Source organism: Trachypithecus francoisi, unplaced genomic scaffold (assembly GCF_009764315.1).
Source record: "Trachypithecus francoisi isolate TF-2019V2 unplaced genomic scaffold, Tfra_2.0 Lachesis_group18, whole genome shotgun sequence".
NCBI lineage: Eukaryota > Metazoa > Chordata > Mammalia > Primates > Cercopithecidae > Trachypithecus > Trachypithecus francoisi.
The window spans coordinates 1919786-1937877 of record NW_022681463.1 but is presented as its reverse complement, the minus strand read 5'-3'; the positions used below and the strand labels follow the sequence as shown (position 1 = coordinate 1937877).

The 18092-nt window shown below is 47.4% G+C and overlaps 1 protein-coding gene across 6 annotated transcripts in view; it reads left to right on the top strand.

Annotated features, from left to right (window-relative positions):
• TMCO3 (transmembrane and coiled-coil domains 3) overlaps nucleotides 1–18092 on the top strand; it is a 61092-nt gene that overhangs the window by 8872 nt on the left and 34128 nt on the right. For 4 of the 6 annotated variants that reach the window (XR_004428941.1, XM_033177151.1, XM_033177147.1 and 1 more), the window contains exons 3-7: nucleotides 759–938; nucleotides 2369–2560; nucleotides 4164–4292; nucleotides 6203–6295; nucleotides 13064–13250. Coding sequence is in view for 5 of the 6 variants with exons in the window: in XM_033177151.1 (XP_033033042.1) it covers nucleotides 759–938; nucleotides 2369–2560; nucleotides 4164–4292; nucleotides 6203–6295; nucleotides 13064–13250 (781 nt within the window). In the remaining variant the exon portion in view is untranslated. The remainder of the gene's footprint in view (nucleotides 1–758; nucleotides 939–2368; nucleotides 2561–4163; nucleotides 4293–6202; nucleotides 6296–13063; nucleotides 13251–18092) is intronic. The other 2 variants (XM_033177148.1, XM_033177150.1) reach the window with 2 other exon arrangements.

Here is an 18092-nt window from a genome sequence, read left to right as displayed (position 1 = left end):
TGTGAGACCTCAGCTGTGTGTGACCTCAGCTGTGTGTGAGACCTGCAGCTGTGTGAGACCTCAGCTGTGTGAGACCTGCAGCTGTGTGAGACCTTCAGCTCTTTGTCAGTGGCATCAGATGATGTCTCGTGACTACTTAGTAATTGAGGCAATGATGTTCTTCTAGACTCTGGTCCTCTCTGCTCTGGCCTATGTCCCACCCCTTTAGCTAAGAATAAATGTTTAAAAGTAAGATTATTGATAAAATATAGTTGTGTAAAATACATTACTAAATTCTATTGCCAGTATCACCCATCAGTTCTTCAAATGATTAATGCTGTTGGTTTCTACATGTGTTTTGGAACAGTTTTCCCTTGTAACTTGAATTTGTGCGTTGAATTTAGGTGGTAGTTCCACATTCAGGTCTCACATCTGGTTTCAAAGTACTGCTGTACTCACATACGATAGGCCTAGAGCACAGTCACTGTTGAGTGAATGAGTTTTGTGTGGATGGATGACTACAGATACTACATTTACTTCTGTGTAACAAATGTTTCTTACATATATTCATGTACATACACAAAAAACTTTCCCTAAACATTTGGCTAAGCTCAGTTATGTGAATAACTAGGACACGTGACTTCCCTAGCTGACCAGAGTTAAGTTACTGACATATGAACAGGGACGTTGGACGAAGAAAGCAGGAGGACTGATTAAGAAAGTCCTGTCATAGCTTATTTCTTAATATATCTCACTCTTCTTTTCTTGCAAATGAATAGGAAGAAACAGAATATATGGAACTTCTGGCAGCAGAAAAACATCAAGTTGAAGCCCTTAAAAATATGCAACATCAAAACCAAAGTTTATCCATGCTCGATGAGATTCTTGAAGATGTAAGAAAGGCAGCAGATCGTCTGGAGGAAGAGATAGAGGAACATGCTTTTGACGACAACAAATCAGTAAGCGTTCCAGAACAGCTGCTGCTTCACCCCTGAGCCACTCGCTGATGGGAAGGCGTGTTGTTGAAATTGTTCACATGTATGTTTTTAGTGTAGACTGAAAATGAAGACAAACTAAGACGCTTCTCTGTCATAGAGAAAATAATTTGGTCTTGGAGAAGTCAGCTAATTATCCTTTACTTTAACACTGACAGTCAGTTCCCCTCCTCAGCAGCTTGTCTGCATTTTCCAGAGGCCAGATGGATTGGGACATTGGGACTCTGGTCTCAGGACAGCCTGGACAGTTGGGTTTTAATGCTGATCTACTGGGACGTTACCAGAAACGGGTCCCAATCCAGACCCCAAGAGAGAGTTCTTGGATCAGGGCGAGTCCATAGAGTAAAGTGAAAGCAAGTTTATTAAGAAAGTAAAGAAACAAAAAAAAAGGCAACTCCATAGGCAGAGCAGCCCTGAGGGCTATTTTTATGATTATTTATTGATTACATGCTAAGCAAGGGGTTGGTTATTCATGAATTTTCTGGGAAAGGGGTGGCATTTCCTAGAATGGAGGGTTCCTCCTGTTTTAGACCACATAGGGTAACTTCCAGATGTTGCCATGGCATTTGGAAGCTGTCGTGGCGCTGGTGGGAGTGTCATTTCACATGCTAATGGATTCTAATTATGTACAGTGAGCAATGAGGACAGCCAGAGGTCACTTTCTTTGCCTTCTTGGTTTTGGTGGGTTTTGGCCGGCTTCTTTACTACATCCTGTTTTGTCAGCGGAGTCTTTGTGGCCTGTATCTTGTGATACCAATCTTGCCAACCTCCTGTCTCATCCTGTGACTAAGAATGCCTGTCCCTGAAATGCAGCCCAGTAGGTTTCATCCTCATTTCGCCCTGCTCATGTTCAAGATGGAGTTGCTCTGGTTTGAACACCTGTAACAGGCGAACAGTAAACTTCTTGCAGAAAATGATCTTCATCTCTGAAGCAGCAATTCAGGCTGCTCTTTTGTTGTAGCATGTTTAAGATTCTAAGAAAAAAAGTGGGACTGATGGTGAAAATTGACTGTGGAAAAGTTTTGATGAGGACTCATGAAAGGGTTGGGTAATAAAAACAAATCAGAAAAAGATTAGAGAAGAAACCGGAGAGAATAAAAATAGAGTAGAAGAAACAAGATGTTTTAAAAATCTACTAATTATGGAATTAGAGGAGATCTCATAAGTATTTTAAGGGCTATGAGTTTCTTGAAAGAATGGTAAACTAGATCTTGGAAAGTAGCAGAAATCCTAAACCTATCCATTCTTAAATTACTTCTTTAATTGAAAAGTCATAATTCACTGCTGATGAACATTGATTGATACATTTTGAACATTCTTCTGTTTAGCATTCATTCTCTAAAAATTGAAAGCATTTAATGGATTTTAATTGCATCATATTATTATTCTTGCAGGTCAAGGGGGTCAATTTTGAGGCAGTTCTGAGGGTGGAGGAAGAAGAGGCCAATTCTAAGCAAAATATAACAAAACGAGACGTGGAGGACGACTTGGGCCTTAGCATGCTGATTGACTCCCAGAACAACCAGTATATTTTGACCAAGCCCAGAGACTCAACCATCCCACGTGCGGATCACCACTTTATAAAGGTAGTGAGTCATGGCGGGATGCCCACCTTTCCCCTGCTTCCTGGTTCGTGGTGTCAGTATGAGCAAGCTTTACCCTCCGAGCATGATACTGGGGTGCACAGCCTCCCGTCCGACAGATTCACTAGAATCCCTACATTTTCTGTGATTTGAGGCATCTTCCCTTAATTTCTAATTTTTTTTCTAAAGGAATAAGATACTTTAATATTTAAAATGAAAGTTAATTTTGTCTTGGAGAATTTGGAACTTTGAAATTAGGAGTTACTGTAATGGGATTAAAACTTTAGTCATCTAAAAACCGTTTTCACTAAAATTAAAAATCCTTAAAAGGCAGAGAGGTCTTGGCTAAGGAGTCGTATGTGGCTTCATGTAACCCTGGGGTGCAGAGCATGAGAACCCATTCAGCAGTGCCTGGCCTTCCAGATGGAACTGGATTCAGACCTGTTTCCTCCCAGGAACTTGGTCTAGACAAAGGCTATGCAGGGAAGTACTTGAAGCTGAGAGCATTGTGGTTCGGGTGGTCACTCAGGAGGGAGTGACTTGGCCGTGACAGGTGCAGCCCCTCAGGGAAGCTTGGCAAGACCTGGTACACGGTCAGGTCTCCAGCAGAGACTGGAGGTTTGTACAGGAGCAGAAACCAAGCCAGGGAATCTGAGCTCAAAGATGGTGCTGTTTCAGGCGAGAGGAAGAGGACCAGCCAGAGAGAGATGTGGTCACGATGGAGTGGGTCCCGCAAGGAGTGGGGCTGCTGAGTGATGCCGTCAGGGCCCTCCAAGAAGGGGCGGAGATCTCTGTAAGGCTATTATTTCTCCCTTTGTAATGAATAGGCAATTTCTAGGGAGAGGTTTTGAGACTGTAAGTATCCTGCTCCTTACTGACCTTCAGGGCTGCAGGCGCAGCAGGGCCAGCACCAACTAAAGATCCTGCCTGCACCCGTCATGGCGAAGCCATGTGAATTACAATTTGGACACCAGCACTAAGAGTTTCCCAGATTAGAAAACTCAATGGAATTCTAGGACTCAGAATTCTTAGAACACTTAAGGGGCTTAAGCAAAACAAAAAGTTTGCTAGACAGTCAGCCCTCTGTGTCCACGTGCTGTGCATCCTCAGTTCAACCAACCGTGGATGAAAATATTCAGAAAAAAGACCGAAGAATAACAATACAATAAAAAATACAAACAAAATATGACAACAGTTTCCATTGTGTAGGCATCATGAGTAATCTAGAGGTGCTTTAAAGTATACAGCAGGATGTGCTGGGTTACATGCACATACCATCCCATTTGGAATCAGAGACTTGAGCATCTGAGGATCCTGGTACGGGGACTGGGGAGGATCCTGGAACCACTGTCCCAAGAATAATAAGGGGTGACTGTAATCTTTAGGCCATGAAAAACTCACTCCATCTATTCCCAGAATACACTCTTCATGTTTTCAGCTTCTCTGGAAGCCTCAGCGTGAGGAAAATCGGTGGTTTTGTCTTTGCCCTTCATTCCCATCAGATGAAATCAGGGAACTACGTCCTGTTCTGCGTCTCACCCAGCCAGCCCTCTTCTTATCATGTTATCTTACACTTGCGTTTCTTATTTATTTGATTCTTCTTCAGGACATTGTTACCATAGGAATGCTGTCCTTGCCTTGTGGCTGGCTATGTACAGCCATAGGATTGCCTACAATGTTTGGTTATATTATTTGTGGTGTACTTCTAGGACCTTCAGGACTGAATAGTATTAAGGTAAGAACAAAATTTAGTTGTTTTGGTATCTGTTTAACAGAACATAAAAAGAATTCCTGAAGACTAAAAAGTGTTGAATGTGATTAATGAAGATACCAGCTTCGTATAAACCATTTCAAAGAAGATGTCCTTTCAGGTGTCATGGGAAGTCTCTGAACCCTCAGGAAGTCACTGTGCCTGTTACTGACGGGCGGTGTGACTGGAGACAATGCCCCTGCTCGTTTCTGTTAGTTTTAAGGAGTCCATTTCCAGTAACATGCTGGGCCAGGTGGTTCAGACCGCCCTTCACATGCCAAATACAGCCAAAGTGCTGCATTCACTGTATTTTTTTTTTTTTTTTTGAGACAGAGTCTCGCACTGTCACCCGGGCTGGAGTGCAGTGATACAATCTCGGCTCACTGCAACCTCTACCTCCCGGGTTCATGTGATTCTCCTGCCTCAGCCTCCTGAGTAGCTGGGATTACAGGTGCACACCACCACACCTGGCTAATTTTTTGTATTTTTAGTAGAGACGGGGTTTCACTATGTCAGTCTTGAACTCCTGACCTCGTAATCTGCCCGCCTCGGCCTCCCAAGGTGCTGAGATTACAGGTGTGAGCCCATTGACCATGCCCGGCCCTTTAACTATCTTTAAGCATCTCACTCACAACACATGGGAAAGTCGATGAGCCCCAGTCGAGGCAGCGGGCAGTGGGGCTATTTGCTAGGCCCCGTCACACTGATGGCACTTCTGACAGGGAGGAAAGGTTCCTGAGCTTCCAGCTCTCTCCCCCGCAACACTCACAGTGCAAGCAGCGAGGAGAGCGGGTGCCCAAGTGGGTGCCTTTGAGTCCCACCGTAGGGAGGCGTGTCAAGGGGTGGGACGGGGAGGAGTGCAGCCTGCTCCCTCCAAGCCTTTTTCCCTCTGCTGCTGGTGGAGCCTGGGACCAGGCCCAGAAGCCCCAGGGCTTTCTCCAGACTGCAGGGCGGCAGGAGAGGTCTGAGGAGCTCCAGCCCCGGCTAGTGAAGAGGAGCGCGCCCAGCACCCTGGGCCTGGGGAGCAGCTGGCTGGCAGGGGAGCCGCAAGCCCACATGTGGCGGCTCCCAGGACAGGGCTCGCTTTGGCAGAATGGCCTCTGGGAAGAACAGCTGTTTCAATTTGGTTTTTGGAGTACGTCTTTTTCACGTGATTCACGTATGAAACACCGGAGGTGAAAAATCACTTCCTGCCCTTTGCAAAGAAAAGCAAGTACAAATTTCTTTCCTTCTTTTTCTTAATAGCAAAGGTGCTCGTAAAGCAAGAGATAAGTTGAAATAGCTGAATAATGTATACAACTGGATGCTGTAAAAATTATAATTCTTTTTTTTTTTTTTTTTTGAGACGGAGTCTCGCGCTGTCACCCAGGCTGGAGTGCAGTGGCCGGATCTCGGCTCACTGCAAGCTCCGCCTCCCGGGTTCACGCCATTCTCCTGCCTCAGCCTCCCGAGTAGCTGGGACTACAGGCGCCGCCACCTCGCCCGGCTAGTTTTTTGTAGTTTTTAGTAGAGACGGGGTTTCACCGTGTTAGTCAGGATGGTCTCGATCTCCTGACCTCGTGATCCGCCCGTCTTGGCCTCCCAAAGTGCTAGGATTACAGGCTTGAGCCACCGCGCCCGGCCAAAATTATAATTCTTAATAAATCAGCTAAACCATGGAAAATAATGTAATTATAAATAGACCGAGATAAAAATCAGAGCACATATTAGCCAAAAGGGAGAAGTGATTAATGGAAGAAGTATACTGTGTGATTACTGTGTGTGTCTCTGTGTGTGTGTGTGTGTGTTTTAGATACTTCCACCAGGCATACTAGGACATGATTGTTTAGTTAAGTATACTTCATATGTTAAACCTGTAAAATTATATGGTTTGATTTTTTTTGTGTGTTTTTCAGTCTATTGTGCAAGTGGAGACATTAGGAGAATTTGGGGTGTTTTTTACTCTTTTTCTTGTTGGCCTAGAATTTTCTCCAGAAAAGCTAAGAAAGGTAAGGACCCCATCAACCCGTTACTGCCTCTAAGGGACCTCACATCATGTGGTTTTGGTTCATACACTTTGAACATTTGTTGATGAATTCACTATCAAATTAAATGTTTTTAGAATAGAATAGGATATTTCAGTTTGATGTTATTTTTGAAACAAATTCAGAAAGATAACATCAGGTTTGAAAGCATAGAAATTCAATGAGGAATTGGAATTAGGCTTCTCATGCCTAACTTCAGGAAGGATCTGGAAAGTAATATATGTGAACTTTAACAGATGGGTCCCTCTCAGAAGGTGGCAAGACTGTTAGAGGGTCAGATGTCATAGAGGTTGCATATTCAATGTGTTACCCTAGAAGAAACTTTGTAAATTGAAAGTGAGTTAATTAAAAAACACTGTTTTTCCACAGACAGGCACAGAAGAGGAAAGTAGCTGGTGAAACGCTAGGGTGGGGAGAGGGAAAATGAACACTGTTGGTAACAGAAACAACCCTGTGAATTAAGATCAGATACCATTTTGCCTGCAGTGCTAGCTGGAAAACTAATATCAACTTAGCAAAAATTTTTAAGCGAATATGAGATGTAATAGGCATTCTTGAACCAGAGTCATGAGAATCACAGCTGTACACCCTGTTCGTTTTTTTGTTTTTTTTTTCCACAAAAGACTTGGTCATTTTAAACAAAATGACTTAATTTACAGTGTCTGGTTGGCCTCATCACTCAGCCCTCTCGTGTTGTATTCTTTCTTTTTTTCATTTTAATTTTTTTTATTTCCATAGGTTTTTTGGGAACAGGTGGTGTTTGGTTACATGAATAAGTTCTTTAGTGGTGATCTGTGAGATTCTGGTGCACCCATCACCAGAGCAGTGCACACTGCACCCAGTGTGTAGTCTTTTGTCCCTCACCACCCCACCCTTTCCCCAACCCCCGAAGTCCAGTGTGTCATTCTTAGCGTTTGTGTCCTCGTAGCTTAGCTCCCGCTTAAGGAGTGAGATCATAGGATGTTTGAGTTTTCATTCCTGAGTTACTGCACTTAGAATAATGGTCTCCAGGTCCATCCAGGTTGCTGCAAATACCCCTATTTTGTTCCTTTTTATGGCTGAGTAGTATTCCATGGTATATATAATACCACATTTTTTATTGGTGGGCATTTGGGCTGGTTCCATGTTTTTGCAATTGCAAATTGTGCTGCTCTAAACATATGTGTGCAAGTATCTTCTTCACATAATGACTTCTTTTCCCCTAGAAGTGGGATTGCTGGATCAAATGGTACATCTACTTTTCGTTCTCTGAGGACCCTCCGCGCTGTTTGCCTTGGTGGTTGTACTAGTTTACATTCCGACGGACCCTCCACGCTGTTTGCCTCGGTGGTTGTACTAGTTTACATTCCAACCAGCAGAGCAGAAGTGTTCCCCTTTCACCACATCCCTGCCAACGTTGCTTCTTTTCGTTTTTTGGTTATGGCCATTCTTGGAGGAGTAAGATGGTATCGCATGGTAGTTTTGATTTGCATTTCCCTGATCATTAGTGATGTTCAGCATTTTTTATGTTTGTTGGCCATTTGTCTATCTTCTTTAGAGAATTGTCTATTCATGTTCTTAGCCCACTTTTGGATGGGCTTGTTTCTTTTTTTCTTGCTGACTTTTTTGAGTTCTTTATCGATTCTGGATATTAGTCCTTTGTCGGAGGTATAGATTGTGGAGATTTTCTCCAGCTCTTTGGATTTGTACACTCTTTTTGGAGAGCTGTCTAGCAGTTTGACCTAAGAGCTTTAAGATGTGCGTATGCGCCCAGTAGTTCTTCTAGGTCTCTCTCCAAAGGAAAGAATCAAACGTAAGTTTTTTAAAACTTTAGCCACAAAAGGTTTCACCTCCTCATTGTAAATCTTTAAGAAACAGCGGAACCAGTCCCGAGTGTCTAACGGCCAGTTGAACTGTGGCATGACTGCTGATGGAGTGTTAGGCAGTCACTGCAAAGTCACAAGAGCATCAGCAGCAAAGCAAAATATCGGTTAGAATGCTAAACTTGGGGGAAAACAGGAGCACGTAATATGACCACGGCAATTTGAAGAAGCACCAGTACACGGGGGAAAGTGGGAAATGAATGTGCCGGGTAACCATGGTGACTTCTGGTTTCTTCTCCATATTTTCCAAATTTTCTGTAATAAGCTGTCAATACTTTGTCATTGTAAGGAAAAATAAACTTTTCTTTTAAAGTCTTGTGTTTACTTTCAGAAGTTCACTCTGATCTCACTGGCATGTTTTTCTTTATACTCTCGTCCCATTTGCTTCCTCAGTTCATCCTCTTACCTAGAACTTTTTGTTTTCTTTACCCTTCTGTTTTTCCATGAAAAGCTCTGTTTGTCCATCTTCTCATTGCTCTCCCTTTCCTGTGAACACTCCTGAAGACACGCAGCCTCATAGGGCTGAATTAACTTTAGGGTGTTCTCCAGGTACTTGGCGTCTTTTTATATTTCTTGTAAATTGTTAATTTCTAAGCTCAGTGATTAAAGAGAAGTCACTACTCTCCTGGGTCCTAAGGAAAAGCGGTGCCATCCTTGCCATTAACCCTGTGGAGAGAGTGTTATGGGGGGAGGATGAGGGGGCGCGGGCCCCGTGGCTGCCCTGCCTATGGAGGAGCCTGTTATGGGGGGGTAAGGAGGTGTGGCTGTCCAGTGCCCTGTCTCACCAGTGTCCCACGAGTCTCCGTAAAAACATGAGGCCTCCATTTCATGGTGCAGCATGGGCGTGTGTGTGTGTGTATATCTGTGTGTGTATAATTTAGAGATGTTTACAGCAAAGGGCAATTTAGGGCAGACCCTAGGGGAAGTGGGATGGCGACATTCTGGCTGTGCGGCAGAGCCTCAACAAGGCACCTACTGCCTGGACATGTGCTTCCTCTCCTATACAGTGAGGGATCTAGAAGACTCCGGTGTCTTCTGGCCCTGCGTTTTCATAGTTTGTATTTTTCTCCACTACAGTATTCCCAGTTAATAAAAAATAATACTGTATAACGTAACATTAAGATAATTGTAAGCAGCGTGAGAATGTGCTTCATCAGGGCTGCTGTCATCTCAGTGGCGCTTCCGAGGGTTTGCACCTGGTTCTGAAGTGCCTGCTTGGTGGTGTAGACTCGGGGGCTCGGCAAGAGCCTGGCGTTCCCTGTTAGTAAGTTGTGCTCGGCTGCCCTGCGTGGTGACAGAGTCAGATGCGTGGAAGGACACTGGAATGGGACTCAGGAGACATCTGTGAAACTCCTTGCTGACCCCTGATTGAGTGGCACTGGGCAGGGTTCCTTCTGTGTCTGAGATGTGTGGGTGTCTCGGCACTGACGAGGGTCTCCCGGTCCGAACTCCTCCTCTCACCCGTTGCTGAGCCTGTGCTGCTGTCCCCAGCAGGAACCGTCAGAGTCTGGCCCCACCCTGGTTCATGGAGACGGCATTCCTGGTTCACGGAGACATGACTAAGCAATGTGTTTATTTTCCCCGTTTTATTACTCAGGTGTAATATCTGGCCGAGCTTTAGAACAGCCTGAGGTACCCGGAGTCACTTTCTGAACTGATGGGCCTCCTGTCACATGGGTTAGCTTGCACACCCCACTTGTGGGTGGGAAAATAATTTCCTTGGGTTTTTGAACTGTTAATACTTGCCAGAAGGCCCCTCTTAGGACTTCTAAAGTTATGATTAGAAACTACTCAGAACGCCAAAGCACCGAAACCGCGTCGTGCTGCCCACTCTGTTCTCTCCCTTGTCGCCGCTTGCTCTTCTAGCCGGACTTCAACTGTTCCTTAAACTTGATCACTTAAGAATCTGTCAGTTTCTGCTTCTCTCTAGATCGTTCCTAGAGTCATTGGGGTTGGAGTTTCATTTACTTCTGTCTCATATCTTCTCTGTTCTAACTGCAAACACCTGTTGAGCACCTGCGGCGTTCTGGGCCCTTCAGGGGCTGCTGGGTGAGGCAGGGTGTAACGTAGATGTGCCTCTACCCTGTGGCTTGTGTTGTGGGATTTCAGGAGAATGTATCTTAGAAGAGGAAGAAGAAGACAGCTGAAGAGGCGGTATTTGAGGCTGGGGTCCTAGTGCAGAGGAAGCCGGGGGTGCCAAGGGGCCCGCCCGTCAGTGCCTCCTGACCTCCAGTGCGCATGCAGCCACCTGGGTTCCTTGCTAACCCACAGATTCTGACCTGGGTGTGCCTGCAGGTGGAATTTCTGATGCGTGCACAGGTCCCATGTTGAACGGGAAATTTACTCTCACCTGTGGCCCGTGGCCTTTCCTGGAGCTGTTTCCCACTGTGGTGTCTTGACACCTTGCTCCCAGGCCCTCCTGGCTGGAGTGTGGGGTAACATAAGATAATACGGTCAGATAAGGTTCACCTTGGTAATGACCTCAGAGATAACAGAGTCTCGCCTGTTCTCTATAGATGTGGAAACTAAAGCGAGAGAGACTGCTACTTACTCAGGGTGCACAGCGAGTTAGCAGCAGATCAGGCCTCAACTCCGTGTGTCCCTTGAGGGTTAGGAAGACCCTGAATCAGAGCTGGCTAACACTGCTCACAGGAGTAACCCCCGAGCCCGTGGCCTCCTCAGGCTGCAGCCAGCATGGACGGCACGGTGTTTCCATTGCTCCTCAGCTGTGATATTCGGGTGTGAGATGCGTGTGGATGGCACGGTGTTTCCATTGCTTCTTGGCTGTGATACTCGGAAGAGGAAGGGTGTGAGATGCGCGTGGATGGCACGGTGTTTCCATTGCTTCTCTGCTGTGACATTTGGAAGAGGAAGGGTGTGAGATGCGCATGGACAGCACGGTGTTTCCATTGCTCCTCAGCTGTGATATTCGGGTGTGAGATGCGCTCTGTGATAACCATCATGATTGTAAAGCATAGGAAGTAGAGAAAAGAAATTCAGAAGCAGCCTTTCTGGGACCGACCCTTCCCCTCTTTGTGGAAGGAGAGAGGGGACCAAGCAGAGCAGAGACTTATTGAGTCTCCGTGGCCCAGAGCTGTTTGGTGGCATCTGCTGGCCTCCTGTCACGTGGCCTCTCAATGTTCAGATGAAGTGAGCCTGGGGCCTTGTGGGGTTGGAAGGCACAGTGGTTCCCCTCCGGGGTCTGGAAGCTCCATGGTGGACAAGCAGGCCAACGGGTCACAGCTGTGGGAGACTGGGGCGTATCTGCTCATTTTCCTGATTCCCAAAAAGAAAAGTTGTAATTTTGCAACAAGTGTTGTTTTTCACAAAGAACTAGGTGGGGAGGGAAAAGCTCACATGCTCCAAAAACGCCCAAGGTACATTGGGGCCAGTGGGCTTGGCGGGTGCACCCCATGGAGCCGCCTGTGTACATTGGGGCCGGTGGGCTTGTCAGGTGCACCCCCCGGAGCCGCCTGTATACAATGGGGCCGGTGGGCTTGGCAGGTGCACCCCATGGAGCCGCCTGTGTACATTGGGGCCGGCAGGCTTGGCGGGTGCACCCCATGGAGCCGCCTGTATACATTGGGGCCGGTGGGCTTGGCAGGTGCGCCCCCCCAGAGCTGCCTGTATACATTGGGGCCGGCGGGCTTGGCAGGAGCACCCCATGGAGCCGTCTGTATACATTGGGGCCGGCGGGCTTGTCAGGTACACCCCCTGGAGCCGCCTGTGTCCATTGGGGCTGGTGGGCTCCTCGGGTCGCCCCCCGGAGCCGCCTGTGTCCATTGGGGCTGGTGGGCTCCTCGGGTCGCCCCCCGGAGCCGCCTGTGTCCATTGGGGCTGGTGGGCTCCTCGGGTCGCCCCCCGGAGCCGCCTGTGTCCATTGGGGCTGGTGGGCTCCTCGGGTCGCCCCCCGGAGCCGCCTGTGTCCATTGGGGCTGGTGGGCTCCTCGGGTCGCCCCCCGGAGCCGCCTGTGTCCATTGGGGCTGGTGGGCTCCTCGGGTCGCCCCGGAGCCGCCTGTGTCCATTGGGGCTGGTGGGCTCCTCGGGTCGCCCCCGGAGCCGCCTGTGTCCATTGGGGCTGGTGGGCTCCTCGGGTCGCCCCGGAGCCGCCTGTGCCCAGCTGCCCCATGATGCCTGTGTTTGGCGGCACAGCCCCTGCAACCCTTCCTTCTAGGACCCCCCACCCCAACTTTCACTTTCCATAGACGGCCTGGAATCAGGGAATTGATGCTTATTTTAACTGGGACCATGCAGTGAGGACAAAACAATATGAATGAGCACTTCAAGTGGGGTAGGAGGAGTTCCGGGTTAATTTCTTTGGTTGATGTATCATATTTATGTTTTTATAAATAGGTAGCTTTTATTATTTTAGGATCGAAACATGCTTTTTTCTCCCTTCCCGTCTCATTTAACACAGTGCCGAGTGCACCCTGAGGCACCTGATAGAGCGGCTTTGGTTGCCGAGCCACAGTGCCTGGGTTCACTTCCTGGCTCCAACATTCACTGGCCATGTGACCTTGGGCAAGTCACTTAACCTGTGTGTGCCTCGGTGTTTTCATCTAAAAGTAGGGAAAATTGTCATCTTGAGCTCAAGTTGTTCTGAGGATTGGGTTTTATTTACACTCATGGGGAGAGAGTGGGTGTGCGTGTATTGTGTGTGTGCAGCCCTGTGGCAGTGCCTGGCACAGAGGAAGCCTTGTGTGAGTATTCACCGTGTTCAGCTGGTGACGCTGGATATGTGACTCAGCGTTGCCTCACAAAAGCTCAGCTCTGCCTCCTTTCCTGGGTGCAGAAATGTGTGAAGTTTGTGTGATGTGGTCATTGCCTGTTGTCACTAAAAAGCGTGTGAATCACTGTGTTCTCTTTAAGGTGTGGAAGATTTCTTTACAAGGGCCATGTTACATGACTCTGCTAATGATTGCATTTGGCTTGCTGTGGGGGCATCTCTTGCGGATCAAACCCACGCAGAGCGTCTTCATTTCCACCTGTCTGTCCTTGTCGAGCACACCCCTCGTGTCCAGGTTCCTCGTGGGCAGCGCTCGGGCTGACAAAGAAGGTAGGTGATGGCGTGTTCCAAGTGCGTGTCTGACTCATGCTCGTGTGTAGGTAACTTTTGGATTCACAGTTGAGGGCCTGTGAGGAAAAACTGCAAGTCTTAACTTCCCCTCTGAGGACTTTCCGAACAATTGTGGATGTCAGGGCTTACATTCCGTAAGGCACTGATGTCCCTGTGAACTCAGGTCCTCCCAACCTCCACTTCTCCACTTGATTAAGAAAAAATGAGGGCCAGAGAGAACTTGGACCAAGATTTTGAAAAACCAGTCAGCACTAGAAAATGACCTGTGGAATTGGTGGATTTTAGGAAGTTGCATATGTTTTGCTGCTTTAATTCTAGCAGGCACTGGGGACTGACACACTTTTGATACTTTCTTCCTGTGAAACCAAGGTGCTTCAGTAACTGAAGGTGTTCCTGACCCTCTCGCTTTGGCCTTAGTTTCATCGTGTGTATGAAACATTGGCACCTGTAAGTCGTGATTGTTAGTGGAAGCTGACTTGCTCAGAAGCCTTGGCAGGACCATGTCCCTTTGCAGTGAGGCTTGGCAGGTGGCTGTTTCTGACAGCCTGCTTACCCACTGGGTAAGCCGTCACCGTTTTGCACTTATTTTTTAAAAGTCAGTAAAATACAGGGTTGAAATGCCACAGTCACTTCACTATGACGTTCACCCTGCACAGAACACACAGGCATAGAAGAGAAAATACAAAAAGAGAAAACCACAGAGGTGTGTCTGACCTCTCCTGTAAACCAACAGGCTCTGTGCCAGCAGCTGAGAGGCTGAGCAGAGCTGGCCATGGGCCGCTGAGCCGGGTGCTGGAGCATGTGGAACCCACACGTGCCCTCACTGTGGGACCGACAGTTGGGAAGCATCCCAATGTGAAAGGAAGCAGGGAAAACTTTTTAAAAATCTGCAGCCTTCTGCTGGGCCTGAGGCACCAGTAGGACATGGACGCAGCCTCCCTGCTAGACGCTGGACGGACAGCGTCAGCCACAGGCCTCCTTCGTGCCAGTCCCAGCATCCCTGCGGGCTGCTCCTAGGGTCAGCCCCATCGTGAGACTGGACAGAGGTGGAGGGTTGGGGGCCGAGTAAAATGAAAAAAGACCACGTGGGGACCAGGAATGATGCATGAAAACAGCCCCTGGTGTAGTGGCCTGCACACGGGAACACCCACACCTGCGAAGAAATCTGTGGCTGGAAAAGAGCTGACAGACTCAGCAGTCACCGGGTGAACTGCTCTTATGGACAGAAAAGCTTAATAAAGACTTCAAAATGCCGGGCGCGGTGGCTCAAGCCTGTAATCCCAGCACTTTGGGAGGCCGAGACGGGTGGATCGCGAGGTCAGGAGATCGAGACCATCCTGGCTAACACGGCGAAACCCCGTCTCTACTAAAAAATAGAAAAAACTAGCCGGGCGAGTTGGCGGGCGCCTGTAGTCCCAGCTACTTGGGAGGCTGAGGCAGGAGAATGGCGTAAACCCGGGAGGCGGAGCTTGCAGTGAGCTGAGATCCGGCCACTGCACTCCAGCCTGGGCGACTGCGAGACTCCGTCTCAAAAAAAAAAAAAAAAAGACTTCAAAATAAGTGGGCAGTATACACTCAGAGTTCCAGGGGCCAGGACTGGAGAGGGAGAGGGTTGGAGTGTAGATGGAGAGGGTCAGTATGTATAGACTCGGAGCCCCAGGTGCTAGGACTGGAAGGGGGCCAGAGTGTAGATGGAGAGGGTCAGTATGTATAGACTCGGAGCCCCAAGTGCTAGGACTGGAAGGGGGCCAGAGTGTAGATGGAGAGGGTCAGTATATATAGACTCGGAGTCCCAGGTGCTAGAACTGGCAGGGGGCCAGAGTGTAGATGGAGAGGGTCAGTATGTATAGACTCGGAGCCCCAGAGGCCGAAACTGGAAAGAGGACCTGGTAGGTTTTCAGAACTCAAGACAGGAGCCCACCTCCAGCACTGATGGGATAAAGGGAAAGGAGTCCACCCGGCACATCATGTACTGCAGCAGAGCGTGAAGTAGAAGGGAACGTCTGAACACTTGGCAGAAAAGACAGGTGGTCTAAAAAGGAACATCAAGTAAATGGGCTGATAGGAAATGTCTCCTTGGCAACGTCAGATGGTGGGAGATAGCGGGTAGGTAACCCACACCCTGGGGAGACAAGTCATGCGTGCCCAGCGAAATTACCATCCAAGAATAGGGCGTGAAATGCAGGCATTTCTGATGTGCAGAGAACCCCAGAGCACCGTCCACCGCGCAGTCCCCACAGGGCCCGGACACAGGCCCTGCAGAGGCAGAGCTGGACGTGGAAACAGCAGGGAGACAGAGAGGTCTAGAGGTTGATAAATTTAGTCAGTTATGACTGTTAGAAAAGGAGGTATTTGAGTGTATTTTTTTTAAAGGCCAGGCTAAAACTCTAGATAGTAAGAAGATAGGAGGGTTGCATGTTTGGGAGGTAGTTAGACTCAAGGACTTCGACACTGAAAGGAAATTTACAATTAGACTTGTTAAATGTGTAATATACCCACAGCACAGTTAGAAAGTGTCATTTGAAAAAAAGCTTCGGGAATAAACTTCTCAAAAGAGAGCTGTGACCTTTGAGGATAAAGTCACAAATGGAGTGAATTCAGTTCATGGAGTTCATAAAAAGACTCCATTCATAAAGATGTCATTTCTCCCCAAATGTATAAACTCATAGCTGTTCCAATAAAAGAATCTGGCAGGGTTTTTCATGAAACCAAAGAGACTGATGCTAAAATTCAGTAGGGACCAAAAGGCTAAGAGTAGCCAACGTTAATTTGAGGTGAGGCGTCCCCCACCAGCTCTCACAGCTGGTGATGTCACAGCGGATAGCAGCACCGCAGGCTGAAATGGAACCAGGGAGTGGGGCCCACAGACCAGACACTGCAGAGAAGCTGAGGAGATTGACTCACCAGGAGTGGGAATTAGCTATCCAAACGGAAGAAAATAAAATTAGCTTGACTTTAGAACTACGAGAAGGAAATAGAAAATATCCTTATAACCTCAGAGTAGAATTCCTTAAAATATAAAATGCAGAATTCAAAAGAGAAAATACCGATGCATATAACACATTTGACTTTGTAACTTTCTTTTTCATGCTGACTTCCCTATGGGGAAAACTGTAACTTTTATTGAAAGGCATTTTTTTTTTAATAAGCCACAGGCCAGAGGAAGATATTTCCTGTAGTTATTTATTTATTGTTTGTTTAGAGCAAAGGATTAATATTCAGAATGAATCAAGAATGTCTGTAAATCCAAACCAAAAAGTAACCTAATGGGAAAATAGGCAGAATATCTGAGCAAGTAACTTAACAGGAGAAGAAACCTAAATGATGAATAAACGTGAAGATATGAGCCTCGCTAGTATTCGGAGATGCAGGCTGATGGGACTGAGATCGATGCCATCCACATGAGCTTGCTGCCAAGCTTTGTTTTAGACCAGGTCTTGCTGTCACCCAGGCTGGAGTGCAGTGGCTCGATCTTGGCTCACTGCAGCCCCGACCTCCTGGGCTCAAGCGATCCTCCCACCTCAACATCCTGAGTAGCTGGAATGAGAGGTGTGTGCCACCATGCCTGGCTAAGTTTTTAGTTTTTTTGTAGAGATGGGGGTCTTGCTATGTTACCCAGGCTGATTTTGAACCCTGGCCTCAAGCAGTCCTCCTGCCTCAGCCTCCCAAAGCACTGGGATTGCAGGCATGAGCCACCACACCTGGCCCCAGCAAACATTTTTTAACCTGATGGACCGTTGACAAGAATGTGGAGTGCCAAGATTAAGCGTTCTCCATGGGAATGTAAATTGGTTCAGCCACTTTGGAGGATAATTTTGCAATCAGAAAATTCCATTTCTACATACATATCCTAGAAAATTCATGCAAATTATTATAATTCAAATTTTTAATAGCAAAAAGTTGATCAACTGAATATTCAGTAACATGCTGGACAGTTAAGGTGTATTCATACCTTGGAATGCTGCAGAAGCAAATGCGAATGACTTTTGTAGCATGGAGGGAAAGATACAAGATGTGGAATACAACATGTTTGTGTGTGTAAAGTCTGAACTTTACATACATGCAAACTTCTACACTAAAAGCAAGAAGAAGTGTTTGAGAATGACAAATGAGGCTGAGTGGCTGTGCCAGAGACTGGCAAGGTGTGCCATCAGAGAGGGAAGGTGTGCCATCAGAGAGGGACGCAGGGCAGTCAGCTGCTCGTGACATTTCTTTCAGAAGCTGAGTGATGGCTCTGGTTGTTCATGACATGTTTTGTACCTTTTTTCTTGATTCAAAGTATTTTATAATAATTGTTTTTAAAAACAAGGTAACTGGGCCGGGCGCGGTGGCTCAAGCCTGTAATCCCAGCACTTTGGGAGGCCGAGACGGGCGGATCACGAGGTCAGGAGATCGAGACCATCCTGGCTAACACGGTGAAACCCCGTCTCTACTAAAAAATACAAAAAACTAGCCGGGCGAGGTGGCGGGCGCCTGTAGTCCCAGCTGCTCGGAGGCTGAGGCAGGAGAATGGCGTGAACCCGGGAGGCGGAGCTTGCCGTGAGCTGAGATCCGGCCACTGCACTCCAGCCCCGGCGACAGAGCGAGACTCCGTCTCAAATAAAAATAAAAATTAAAAAAAAAAAAAAAAAAAAAAACAAGGTAACTGGCTGGGCATGGTGGCTCACGCCGGTAATCCCAGCACTTTGGGAGGTCGAGGTGGGTGGATCACAAGGTCAAGAGATCGAGACCAGCCTGACCAACATGGTGAAACCCCATCTCTACTAAAAATACAATAATTAACTGCACATGGTGGTGGGTGTCTGTAGTCCCGGCTACTCC